Below are 14,517 nucleotides of genomic sequence, written 5' to 3' on the forward strand. Positions count from 1 at the left end.
ACAAATTAAAAAGAAAAGACTTTTAAAAATAATTCATGAACCTCTGAGGCAGAATTAGGAAATCTAACAGTGGGCCAGAGAAAAGAGAGGCTACGGTGCTTTCCTTCCATGCAGTTGATCCCACTTTGGTCCCCAATTCTGTATATGGTCTGTGCACTGCCAGGGTTAACCCGAGAAAAGTGAGGCATAATCCCCCAATACTGCCAGGAGTGGCCAGAAAACAGGTGAGGGGGAAAAAAAATTCCCATAAAGTATTTTGTGTATGCAGTGACACACCTGTTAAAATGGGTCACATGCTATAGAACGTATTGTGTCCATACCTAATTCTGGGTTCCTTTCTCTCAATTTCCGAACTCCTCTAGTTATTTGTAGAAACTTAATGAGCTAATCTGGTAACTGTGTGGTAGCCTAGTTTGTGAAGATATGATGTATTTACCTTCTCCCTATTTTTCTGAGGGTTGTTTAAATATTTTTGTACAAGAAAAACAGCACCTTTGACAATAAGTACTCCACAAAGCAAAATTACTTGAAGTGAGAGTGTTTCAAGACAAGATCCTTTTTCAAGTGGAAAATCTAGACCCACACTTTCATTTGTAGTCCTCTTTTCCTATTTCCTATTTAGGGCCAGATCTGAACAGTTTTATCCTACACACTTCCGATTCCATGCTCCACACCTACATAACATGGCATTTATGATATGTCCCTACAACTTTTAAATGATATGTATGAAAATTTTATAATATAGACTCTCAAGACCATTTGCTTGGTAACATTTATGCTGAGTACATACTGCTGTTTTAAATAACCCCTGAGAATTGCCAGGTGTGGCCAAAACTGGGGGAAAAAAAAAAAAAAAAAACGAAAGTTCTGGAGATACTTCTCCAAATACAGATGTCAATAGGCAAATAAGAAAACAAAGACACCTTTATGATAAGGAATGTAAATGAAAACCACAATGAGCTACTACTGTGAACATGTGAGAATACTCTATTAAAAAAAGATGAGAAAGCACAAATGCTGGTTAGGGTATGGGAAAAAGGAATCCTGGTACGCTGGCGATAATGGAGATTGGTGAAGCCTCAATGGAAAATGGAGTGGATTCCTTTACAAAACAAAAATGATTCAATACCTCCAAGGCATAAGTAAAAATACTAGAAATATATTTGTAGTCCTATGCCCAAGGCAGCATTATTTACAATAGCCTGAAAGAACCTCTTTTAGCCAAAACTTGGAACAAATTCAAAATCCACTGACGGGTGACTAGTTAAAGTTGTATATATACACTGAATGCTACTCTGCTGTTTAAAAGATGAAATTGTGCCAGTCAGTTAGAACAAAATGGATGGGTCTTCAGGTGATTAAGCTTAGTGAAGTAAGTAAAAAAAGTAAAAGAATTACTTGTGATTTCACTTATAGACTACCAATAAAGCACATGAACTGGCAAAAAAGCCAAACAAAATTCCCAGAACCCCTATATGTGTAAAATTATGCGGCTAGCAGAGGGAAGTGGGGAGTGTTCGAGAGCACTTTTTTTGGTGGTAAGATGGCATGAAGTTCGGTGCTGTGTGTAGTGAATCCTATGCATAAAAAAAGGTGCTTAGCTCAATGCTTCAAATTTACAAGAACTGGGTTCTGAAAGGAGGTAAAGTGTATGTATGATACATGTTCAGTAGCATTGCAAATCAAAGCCTAAAAGGGACAGGGCAGGGCAGGGGAGGGGGTTTGTGGGTGGTGGGGGGCGGCAGCGGTGGGGCGGTGTCTGACACAGAGGCAGGGTGGGGGTGGGGAAAAAACTGGGGAATTAATTGGTAGAGGAAGTGGACACCGGTGAAGGGGTGAATGCATGAACATAGTGTGACTGAAACTCAGTCATGAACACCTTTGCAACTGTGTATCTCATGGTGATTCAATGAAAAATTTTAAAAACTGGGCTCTTACACACATCACTGGTCAAAAGGATATCTTTGAAAGAAACAAGTGGTAATACATTAAAATGTTAAAAATCATTTATCTTAAAAATAAATGATTTTTTTTTATGACTACAGCTGTATCTGTTATAACTGTCTTACTACCAATTTGCTAGGTAAGTTGTAAGTCTGATTTTACAGTCCAATGTACTTACAGATTCAAAAACTAATTTCTCTCATTTGTTATACTTTAATTAAAGCTTATACTATGTGCTTTGCATTTGGTCCTGTGGTCAAGATTCAAACCAGATGTTGGGTGTAGGTAGCAGGAAATGTTGCTTCATAAGAGAAGACCATCTGGGAATAAAAAAATGGTCATCAGTCTTAAGACTATTAGTTTAACCTGGACATGTACGTCTGGTGCTGGAAACCACTATTCTAGAGCTGGAGAGAGACCTGCTGGCCAGACATACCAAGATTCGGCTTGGTTTTCCTGGCACTGTGTACACTGCTGAAGTGGTTCCAGGGCCTCGGCTTACCATCCCCATTCAGACGGCAGGCACACAATTTCTCCATGGATTTATATACTGAGAGAGAACAGTGGGACTTGTAACTACAGAACACACTTCTGTAGTTACCAACCAACATGGGCAAGCTACTTTCCTGGTTCCTTAAGACAAAATGTGAATATCATAAAATATCTAATAGTCCAAAGTTGCTTAAGCAAGATGGAAATGTCTATGAAGTATATTCACATCCTGGAGATTATTTTTTGCAAAAGTTATTATGAAGATAAACAAGTGACAGACTTCAAATACAAGATACAAATATCAGAAGACCAATAAAAACCTGTGTTAACAGACGTAAATACAAAGGTACTATTTCTCAGATTATATGTAAAAATAGTTTAATAATAGTGAAACTTTAACAAAGTATATTAAAGATTATTCCTTCCCACTATCTCAAATACTATGAAAAACTTTATTGTTGCAAAACTTTTAATCCCTGTATCACCATTTACTCAATCCCACTTTCTATTCAACATAGAACAAGATATAGTAAGGTTTCTTTGGGATATGTATATATCATCTATCTTATCATATCATATGTCAGACTCAAAGCATTTCTCCTTTAAACTTACCTGACTGAAGATGGCTGATCAAGCCAAAATTATTTTTAGTAATCAGTTCAGTTTACCAAAAAAGAATCTATATAGTAATATATGGCACAAGAATTTTTTTCCAGAAATTAAGTTAAAACAAATTTTTTTACAGTTTATTGTATCAGCAAATATAATAACAGCGATATACTTTTATTAGCAAAAAAGATACTAATAATTTTTAAAAAAGAAAGAAAAGAAAATGCATCTCAGACCAGAATACGATAACAAAAGTTTTGTGGAAGCTGCATTTTATTTGAAAATCCACCCATTTTTGCTAACATACATTTTAATATTGTAAACAAAAATAGAATCTGCAGAGACAATGCAACAAGTATGCTTAAACTTGTGTAAAGAATTGCTTTCCTATAATAAACTGTCCTTCTTAAGGCCCCTCTCAACCCAAATGTTAAGATGTATTTACAGAAAGCACCGATCAACAGTGCAGTTTTAAATCTTGTTAACTAAACTCTTGGCTAGACATTAACTTTAAAGATACTATTTCCCCTTATTTAAAAGGTACATGATCATAACATGGCATTAGCCAAATAAAAGGTTCAAAGATTTTGTCCCCTTCCCTCCCCCATTATTATCTCCTAGAGTTTTACTGAAAAGAAGGAAAGTCTTGAAGTGAAAGCAATTCTTCACACTCATTTTGGAAAGGCCCTAATATCAAATGGAAAATAATGACAAGCCAAGCACAAAGCAGAAAGTTCCTTCTTGATGCACTAATGCTGAATTTAAAATGTAGTGCTTTTTGTAGTCAATGAACTGTTCCCTTGTAAAATCCTAGGCACAGAACTGACTATAAGGATTAATGCATTTATAATGCTTCCCTAAATCCCACAGAGACTGGTAATTCCTAAGCAGTTTCAGAACTATGGACTTGCCTTAAAATATTTAGTTCTCTGTATGTCAGCTGAAAGCATTCTGAATCAGATTCATTCTGTGGATAAGAATCAAACATACAGTGTACATCCATACTCATTTTCATAAGGTTCGATACAATATTAATGTTACATAAATTGATAATCATAAATAAATACAAATACTTAAGGAATGTCTACTGCAAACAGAATATATAATTTTTTTAAAAGAAAAGTTAATTTTAGTTACTGTTTTTGTATGTGTGATGACTGGAGAAAAGGAAAATATGGTATAGTTAAGATTATGATTTTGATCATCCCAAAGGAGTTCTGTTGTATTACAGTAAAGGACATAGTGCTTCTCTCCAGGCAGCTTTTCCAAATACAAATTTCACACTTTCCAAATAAGGGCTTTTCTCGGTATATTACTAATTATGAGTATTAAAAGGAGCTGAAAGAATGGAAGGGTTAGTCACCAAAAAGATCTTAGTCTGAAATTATGGCAATTCTTGGCTTCATAAACAGTACTGACACATTCTCCTATATACTAATCCCCATTTCCTTCATGGGCCTTCACTGGGTTACTGGAGCATTCTAGTGGAAGGAGAGTTTAAGAGCAGTTTGAATGTTGCTGGAAGTAAGTATTTGCTGCTTGAGCACTTGTCTTTTTTGGAATAATCCATTCTCTTCCATCTAGTTACATAAACTGTATCTGGGGAAGGAAAAAAAAAGTGTAAATTAACTAATTGCGTTGTGTGGAATATCTTCTCACAAATAAAAATATTTTGGGGCTTTTACCATTCAACTGGACCAGAAATGTTCATAGCATGCTTATCACCAACCCTGATTATAAAAACAAAGTCAGCATTATCAACTTATGTGTCATAACTCATAATCTGAAGTATGATTACAGGGGCTAGCAAATGTCATTCTAGTACTAACAATGATAGACAGGGGAAGAAGAATATGAAGTTTTTCCATGACAAGCTCAGAAAGTTTCTCCATGAACATAAATATTCCAAACAGCCAAGCAAAATTTGAAATATTTCCAAATGTTATAAAATTAAACAAGAAACAGTAATAAATCTTGCTTACTAAAGACATATTACAGTCACTAAACAATTTCCTAATTTCTATAAATAAAATCTAAAAGATCTACAAGTGAACCCTTCCAAGTACTTTGAAGATGTCACTGTTCACTCAGATACTGCACTCCTGATACCCCTTAAGCTGCTCATCCAAAGAGATTACTGAAACAGACATGTTAAGTCACTGTTACGACAAAAGTGTACAAACTCCCACAAAGATCTAGAAAGTCTGTATGTACACTTAGGGTTAGAGCACCAAGAGGAACAAATTCCAATTGACTTCCAGCAAAAAAGGGGCAGTGTGGATCAGATGCAGAATTCTTCTAATCAAAAATTGTGTTAAGTCCTTAGTTTTTAAAAAAATATTTTGGGGGCTAAAGTTATTATTTTTAAATGAAAGATACACAAAGACGTATAACCCCTTAAAAGAAACTACTGAAGTAAAATTCTTCAGAACTAGTCCTGACACACTGTGATAAAACCAAGAAGCTCCTAATTGAGCTCTAGTTAAATATATATAACTATACTGTTCCCTATAAATGCTTTAAAATACACTGAAACACCCAGATTTTAGGGGGAGTTATCAGTGGAATAAATTATGATGATCCATGGATTTCAAACCTGATTGTTCTTTTCTAAAAATTGTGTCCTCTGACTCATTTTGATCCATTTTTAATTATTCATCTATTTTTCATCTGAAGAAGAGGAGGGAGAAAGAACTAGTCAGGGCAAAGAAACAAAGGAGAATGAGCTGTGCTCAATGTCTGAGTTTTTAAAGTAGGTATGACCCCATCTCCCCCAACAAGCAGCAATACCTAAAGTGATTTATAAGAAATCCTCCAAAGAGAGTTCTGCAAAAGGGTCCTTTCCTGACGCTCTGTGAGGACTGTGACTGGAGGGACTGGAGGCTGCCGACAGCTGGGGGAAAGAAGACGGAGAGAGGAAAAGAAAAAAGATCTCAGAATGACAGAACATGAAGGCAGAAAATGTAATGAAAAGAGAAGTGGTTTTGTTTTGTCACTTTTAATAAATACAAGGGCAGCCTTTTTTTTTTAAAAAAAAGAGGAAATTTAAAACAAACGTTTCATTCATGTGTCAAGTTAAGGGTATCTAATGGCATGTGTTTTTTTGGAACACAAATTCTTATTTCTGAAATTCCAAAAGGGTAAATGAACAGTCTTAGACCCAAAAAGGCTGATATAAACTGACTGTGGTTGACTTTTAAGTGTTCATGTGGAGGAGGAGGAAAAAACTGTCTGTGTCCAATTGTCAACAGCTGTGAAAGTCACCTCAATGCAGACATACGCATTCCACAGCGACACTTGCGCCTTCAGAGGTGGAGTCCTTTCTTAGCGCTCACAGGAGCGACCGCCTGTGCGTTTATGTGCATATGCCATAGCTGATATTTTGAGAAGGGAAAGTGACCGAGGGGCTGTCTTGTTTAAGAAGGTTTATTCAACTGGGGAATAAGATTTCTTTTGCTCCCATGATTTGCTTCTATAACTTAATTTGCATATATTAAGCAAAGCAATGTAGCTAAATTCAGTAACATTTTTAGAATTCCATCAACGAAAGCTCCTGAAGAACCAAGACATTCATTTTGTATATATACCTATCTCCTAAGCCTGCTTGAAGAGTATTTTAATCAAACACAAGTCATTTTTGCTTGTAGCAAACTTTTATTCTTCCACTTGCTAACAGAAAGGCACACAAGTATAGAGGTATTGTGAAATGAGCTGTCCTTTAAGGGAGGGATCTATAAATCTATAAATTGACTACAGAAATCAACTTATACTTCAGCATTCAAATCCTATGAAAAATTTCAAAGCTTCAAAGTCTGCTCCTATTAGTGACCTTGTTTCCTCCTTTAAAAAGGACCACTAGAGACTGAATAAGCAATAATCTCAGTCGATATAATCGTAAGTACATGCAATTTTTTGTTCTGAATACCAAGATCAATTTATAGATTTATTCACTATGGCTCAATCATTTTCCCATTCCATATCTCAGTCTCAGAAATAAATGTTCCAAAACAATGGAAATAGACAATGGGGAAGATGATGAAATTAAACAAATGCTTGAGATGGGAGGATAAAGAAGCCTCCTTGGGGTCTGGGTACTCAAATGTCTTCTGCACATATGAGTAAGGTGCAACCTAGGTGTGACAATATCTCCTTCCCCTTCAGTCTAGCCATGGATAATATGTTTAAGCAGTGATTTTAAGTATACTGATCATCAATCACTTGAGGTGGAGAGAGATTTAGTATCACATCTAGCTCTAAGATTACCTTGTTTTTTTCAAAAACAGATTTCTTTCACTTGAAGCTAAAACAATAATTAAAAAAAACCTCACTTACTACAGACCTAGTCTACCCAAAATTACAGGTCTCTTACCAGAGTTCTCCACTAAAACCTTAAATTACATTTTCATGAAATTAGCAGTCTGAAAACCTCAAAGTCCTAAAGGAAACTATTCCTGAAAATCCCAAAGAAAGGAACACCTGTTGTCTCAATTTGTGAGGATACAGCTTAAGAGAAGTTTTGAAGTTAACAAACACTGAAAAGGGAGACTAAGTGCTGTTCCTAAACAATACTTCTCTTTGGTGAAATACACATACAGGTAAATGTGTAGTTACAGCAACGTAGACAGGAACAAGACTAAATATTCCTGGCAGTAAGTTTCATAGCATCAGTTCTACCCACAAATGGACTAAATCAAACGGGTCTGGTGGACTCCAGGGACCCCTGAGAAAATGCATGCAGCAGCCCTGGGTCTGGTCCCACTGAGCTCTGGCGGCTCACAGATGCAGCAGCACACCATGCACTAGTGCTTAGAAATTGGTGGGAAGAAAGAGCAGGAAAAGACTCTCCAATGACCTAATTACTGCTGTTCAAGGAAAAATGATGAATTAAAGAGCACAAATTGGGGAAAAGAATGCTAGTTGGTAAGAAGCACCAGGACTTACAGCCTGAGAGAAAGTCAACTGAAGTGAAAGTCAAAAGAAACAAGGACCGACCCTTATGTGATGAGCAAATTATAGGATATGAAGGGCTGTTAAGTACTGAAAAATAAAAAATTGAAGGAGAAAAAAAGAAACCAATCATCATCATTAATTGCAAAACTCAACTATTACCAACCAGCATGACAAACTATATTGAACATCCTAGTAAAAGCCTATTACAAACACGCCATCTCAAAGAACAAAAAGAGCAGCTTTGTAACCATTCATCTTGGTAATCTCTGCAATCAAAATCGTAAGAGCTAAAAATAAGTACTCTTATTAGGTCGTTAAACTATTCCACAATTAGACATGCCTTTTAACAAAATGGCTAGTATTTCTAATTTTACAGGTGAATTAAATACCGAGAACCACCAAAGACTAGCAGCATAAAATAAAATTTACACATAATTGATGACAGCTCTTACATTAAAATTTCTCCATCCCTTATGCCACTTTAATCAGCCTTTAGCAAAATAAATGTTAAAAATAAACAACTTAAGAACTGACCACATTTATATCATAATAGTAAAACTTGGCTTCTCTGGATGGTTCATTACTTCAGGAGCTACATTCATATAAATTTATTAGGAATTAAAAAAATCAAATGAAGGTAAATTTAGCTTACTTCTAGAGCAAAGATTTTCTTAGTTGTAGACTGAATTTTCTTAGTTGTAGAATATGAAAAGTTACAAAATAAAAAGAAAACATACCTAGAATAATTTTTTTAAATTTTGAGGCCACACCTGGGGGCTACTGAGACTTACTTCTGACTCTGTGCTCAGGGATCACTCCAGGCATTACTTGGGAGACCACATGCAATACCAAAGAAGGAACCAGTGCCTGCTGTATACAAGCAAGTGCTCTACCAAAAATAGTATCTCTCCACCCATCCCCCTTTCTATTTTGGGGGGCTATGCCTGGTGATGGGCTGGAGCGATAGCACAGAGGTAGGGTGTTCGCCTTTCAAGCGGCCGACCCGTGTTTGATTCCTCCGCCCCTCTCAGCCCGGCAAGCTACCGAGAGTATCTCACTCACATGGCAGAGCCTGGCAAGAGCGTGGCGTATTGGATATGCCAACAGTAACAATAAGTCTCACAATGAGAGACATTACTGGTGCCCGCTCGAACTAATCGATGACTGTGATTGTGACTATGATGCCCGGTGATGATCAGGGCTTACTCCTAATCTCATGGACCGCTTCCTGGTGGTGCTCAAAGGGACCATGTGCGGTGCCAGGAATTCAAAGATTCAAAGTGGGTCTATCACTTGCAAGGCAAGTGCCATATCTGCTGAACTATCTCAACTCACCCGCCCCCGAAAAGAAGAAGAAATGAAAGAGAGAAAGAAAAAAGTTAAATTAGAACATAAACAGCAATAGTCTCAGAGAGTACAGCTGGTAAAGTTTAAATGTATCGAAGAATGGAAAATTGGGAATTAAGGGAAAAAAGTCACAACATTTCAGCTGTGCTTAAAAACTCTGAAGAAAAGAATCAACTTTACCAGGTCTTTATATTTGAACCTTTCAGTTACCAAAGCCTGGAGAGGCAACAGTAATACTATACAGACTTAATTCTATGGATTTATTTTTTTGAGTAATAAACTTCCTTCCTCCCTTTTTTGGAGGGGGGAGAACGGGGTGACACATCTAGCAATGTCCGGGGTTTAACCCTGGGGGCCATATGGGATGTTGGGGACTGAAGCCAGGATAATATGTGAAAGGAAAACAACCTACCTGTGGTACTATCTTTCCAGTGCCATGAAGTCTTAATAGAAAAAACGAATATAATTCCTTTGCCTGAATGACAGTAAATTTTTGTAGATGAAACTGAATTTAATCAATTCCTGGCTCCTTTATAGAATGGGACTTAAGAGTATACCTAGTCCCAAAATCTCGATTCCTCACTTTTGAGGATTTCTCTTTGTTTTGTACCAAATATGTACATAAAACAGCCAAGACCTTGCCTAAAATATATTAAAATAGGCCCAGTATTAGTTGAACCTCCCTTACCAACCAATCAACTATAATCAAATACTGACTTGCTATCAAATGGGGCCAGTCAGGAGACATGCCTAGCTTGTATCTGAGCCAGATTAGAATTCTGGCACCGTAAGGTCCCTCCCCTGGGTATTCCTGGGTGCAGTCTTGGAGGCCCTAAACACTTGGGGTAACCACCTGGGTATCCTGGCATCCACAAGCTTTTGCACTGAATGGATGGCCAGCTTGGCTAAGAACAGACTGGGAGCCATCCAAACAAAACAAAACAAAAAATCTCACTGAATCTGTTGCTCTTCAAGCGTATTCTCAACAGTTTCTCTTACAACGATTTGTATTTTATCATTAACCAGTCACCTGTGCTTCCATATTGCATTCAACTATAGGCCGCACAGATTTAAGAGTATTTTTTTCCTGTTTCGTCCATATTGGCAGTAACTTAGTAAGTAATCGAAGCTGTTCAAAAATGACACAGCATATGCCTGGCATGTGTAATGCCCTGAGTTTGATCCCTGGTACCCCGTGCTTGAATTTAAATGGGCCCTATTTCAATGACAGATGATTTGATAGGAGGTAAGTATCATGAGAAGACAGAGACATGACCGAGCAGAACATGAAGTAGCGCAGCTACGAACCAAAATGAGTGTTGCTACCCAAAGCTGGAGAGGCAAGGAAGGACCCTTATACAGAGGACTCAGAAAAAGTGTCCTGCCGAACCTGTATTTCAGATATAGAGCCTGCAGTACAGGAAAACAGCTGTGAAAGAAAAAAGTTGTTACTTTAAGCCATCAAATCTGTTTATTAGAGTTTATTATATGTTTATTAGAGTTGCTAAAACAAATAGATCTGATTGCATATCTGTTAACTTAAAAGCAAGTTCTCTAAAATCTGCAACACTGACTTAATTTTAACTCAGAAAATTATGGCTATACTTAAATACAAAATAATATGCAAATAGAAAATAAACTTTTATTTTACTTTGGGTCTGAGTAAGGCTGCTGAGTAAGACTTGCTCATGGCTCTGTACTCAAGAATCATTCCTGGAGGTGCTCAGAGGACACATGGGGTGCCGAGGACTGAGCCCAGGTCAGCAAGCGCAAGGCCTTACACCACTGTACTCGGCCCCCAAAAAGCAATTTTTAAAATAAGACTTATCTAATGAACATTAACATAGTTTATACACCCTGTGCTTTTAATATAGTTATATCCAATGTTCTTGAAGGTTTAGCATTTTAGTTATATTGGACTTTAAGATTTCCATCTTTAGGAGAAATGTCCTCAAGCAAACAAACAAAAAACAAACAAACAAACAAAAACCCCACCAAAACAACAGTAAAAACCTATTATGCAGTCTTTATTATTAACAATGGCCAATATGTAGGACTCCTCAAATTTAAGTTCAAATTGATTTAGATATGCCCTGAAACTACAGTTTGAGATAATCAATTCCAATTCCAAAGTTAATTCTTCATAGTATCTTCCACTATGAAGGAACAAAGCAGAACACTCTACGACCAGGCAATGGCCTTCAGATGGACAGAGAAGGGGACACAAAGAGCCACAGGCAACACCCACAGTTAACTTACCAAGTTTTACACAAACAAAATTAACCTACCAAACCCCACCAAATACACCCTAATAGCAAACAAAACCCAAAGCAAATTAAAAAGAAAATCCTCAGTTCTTACACAAAGTTATTGATTTAAAATTTTTAGTAAGATCCGAACCATCCCAGTATGTAAAGTCAACAGTATGCCATTTAGAAGGGTAAAAAAGCACTCATTTCTTTTCACACATCTGATTCAGACTTAGCTGAATTACAAACAAAATAGCAGTTACTTTGTATCTTCAGCTACACTGTCTACAACAGAACCAAAATCCTCCATTAAAAAATAAAACATGGAATCAACCATGTGGGTGTGGAGGGGGTGTCTGAGGGTAGGTGACATAGAGAAGAGACCAGTATGGCGATAATAGTTGGGAATGATCACACTGGACAAGATCTGAGGGTTAAAAGTAAAAGGATATTCTGGAGAACCTTTCAGTATCAGAGAGAGAGGAGAGAGGAAAGAGAGGGGAGAGAGGAGAGAGGGAGGGAAAGAGGAGGGGGGGAGAAGAAGAGGCCTGCCATAGAGGCAGGCTGGGGGGTAGGGAGGTGATGGGAGGGAACCTGGGGACACTGGTGCTGGGATGGGTGCTGGAATACTATATGACTGAAATCTAATTATGAACAGCTTTATAATGATCTATCTTCACAGTGATTCAATTAAAAAGTAAAAAAACAAAAATAAAACACCTCAATACCAAGAAACCAACTACATTTTCAATGTTTATTTTTTAAGTAATGAGATTTGGAGACACCGCTGGACTAGAGCCGTTACCGACTGGATTCCATGGGACGTCCAAAGAACACCTGGCCACCTAAGAGATGGTAGGACTTCTTCGTCAAGACCCTGAACAAACAGTTTGATGTTCTTTGAATGGTTTGATGCTCTTTGTGTTCCTGGAGCAAACAAACGCCATTGGGCTACACTAGCACGAGACAGGGACGAATGGAGACATTACTGGCACCTGCTTGAACAAATCGATGAGCAACGGGATGACAGGTGATAAACGTGATTTTTTAAATAAAGGCTCAAATGGATTGAATAATCCATGGTTCTCGTACTACTTTAGGGGGGGAAAAAGTCATAGAAAGTGAGCTTGAGTTCCTCATATAAAAAATAGTAAGAACATCACAAATACAAAATTTTCCCCCATAATCTTCAATACCTTAAATGCTTATATCAAGTCACCAATAGTGGGCCGGAAAGGCAGTAAAGTTGACAGGACTTCTGCGTGTCCTGCAGCCAACCTGAGTTTGAGCCCTGATACCCAGTATGGTCTCCTGAGCACCACCAGAAGAGATCCCTGAGTGCAGAGCCAGGAGTAAGACCAAAGCACAACCGGGTATGGCCCAAACCCCAAAATAAATAAAATAATTAATGAAGTATTATTACTTTATATTAGTCTTTTAAAAGGAAACTAAAACTTAAGTGCCTTCATGTTTATTAACATTAATAGTTGTATACTGAGTATAGTTGAACAAATTTTACAAATTATTGGTTGGCAATGGACCAGCAAATACTAGGAAGAATTATATAAAGTGTGGGCAAGAAGTGTAAGAATACTCATTCTCTCTAAACTAACAAGCAGTCACAAGAGAGAGCTAAAACAAGCCAAACGGTAGCAGCATAGAAGAGAAACCATCATTAATCACAGGGATATAGTCAAAGTCCAGGAACATTTAAAAATAAAAAACAAAAGCAAAGCAACAACTCTCAGAAAGTATCCATTTCTCTGTTTTGTTTTGTTTGTTCTAGGGCCAAACTGGTTGGCTGCTTTGAAGGCTTATTCCTTGCTCTTGGCTACAGATCATGCTGGAGGGCTTGGGGGACTATGTTGGGGTGCTGGTGATAAACTCCACAGGCTACATGTAAGGCAAGCACCTTTCCTGCTGGACTTTCAATCATTCTGCTCCATAGGAGTGCCCATCTGTTAGCAAATAATGAACATTTTCATTGAACTGTCTTAAAAAACACACACAAAATGACTGTGAATGAGGCTCTCTGGTACGGTACTTGCCTTGTATGTGTAAAAAACTGGGTTTGGTTCCCAGCACCGTCAAAAAATAAAAATAAAGTAAAAACAAATTGTTTCTTTGGGGCAACAGCTGGTGGGGTGTGGGGAAACAATATAGGGTGCTCGGTTTTGAACTCAGATAAGCTGTGTACAAGGCAAGCACCCTGCCCACTGTGGTAGCACTGTAGTCCCATTGTTTATTGACTTGCTCGAGTGGGCACCAGTAACGTCTCCATTGTGAGACTTGTTACTGTTTTTGGCATATCGAATACACCACACAGGTAGCTTGCCAGGGTCTGCTGTGAGGGCAGGATACTCTCGTTAGCTTGCCAGGCTCTCCGACAGGGATGGAGGAATCAAACCCGTGTTGGCACGTGCAAGGCAAACGCCCTAACCGCTGTGCTATTGCTCCAGTACTATGCTAGATATTTCACTAATATTTGGGAGGGTTGAGGTACTCTCAAAAACATTACACTGACTTAACACAGCAGGAGCGTCAAGCTATGCCTGAGGTAAGTAGTTGCCAAAAGAACATTTTTTCTGGGATCAGGGAAAATTCTGGGAACAACTATAGAACCAGGATCTGATGAAAAGATTCTACTTTGATAAAATCCTGTATTTTTAAGATGTTTTCTGTCTTTATGGAATTTTGAACACAACTTAAAAAGAATACAATTAGGGAATTCATTAAGAAAACTTATTTTGGGCACCGGGATTCGAACCAGGTGGCCATGCGTTTGCACAGCCGCTTTGCTGCTGAACGACCAAGATCCAGAGCCAGCTAGATTATTCTGAACCCAGCAAGTGCTCACAGCCATGTCCTCAGACTGTGAACTAAGCTTTTGCTTTATGCTGCCCCAGGAAGGGAAATGATGAAACTT

General features: G+C 37.8%; 1 protein-coding gene across 9 annotated transcripts in view; it reads right to left on the bottom strand.

The window, feature by feature from the left end:
* Positions 1–3,286: 3,286 nt before the first annotated feature.
* PICALM (phosphatidylinositol binding clathrin assembly protein) overlaps positions 3,287–14,517 on the bottom strand; it is a 131,385-nt gene continuing 120,154 nt past the window's right edge. For 8 of the 9 annotated variants that reach the window (XM_055137290.1, XM_055137276.1, XM_055137282.1 and 5 more), the window contains 2 exons: positions 5,836–5,938; positions 3,287–4,644 (listed from right to left, as the gene is read on the bottom strand). In XM_055137290.1, the coding sequence (XP_054993265.1) occupies positions 5,846–5,938 (93 nt within the window). In that variant the 3' untranslated portion in view covers positions 3,287–4,644; positions 5,836–5,845. The remainder of the gene's footprint in view (positions 4,645–5,835; positions 5,939–14,517) is intronic. The other variant, XM_055137176.1, reaches the window with a different exon arrangement.

This window comes from Sorex araneus, chromosome 1, assembly GCF_027595985.1.
Source record: "Sorex araneus isolate mSorAra2 chromosome 1, mSorAra2.pri, whole genome shotgun sequence".
Classification (NCBI taxonomy): domain Eukaryota; kingdom Metazoa; phylum Chordata; class Mammalia; order Eulipotyphla; family Soricidae; genus Sorex; species Sorex araneus.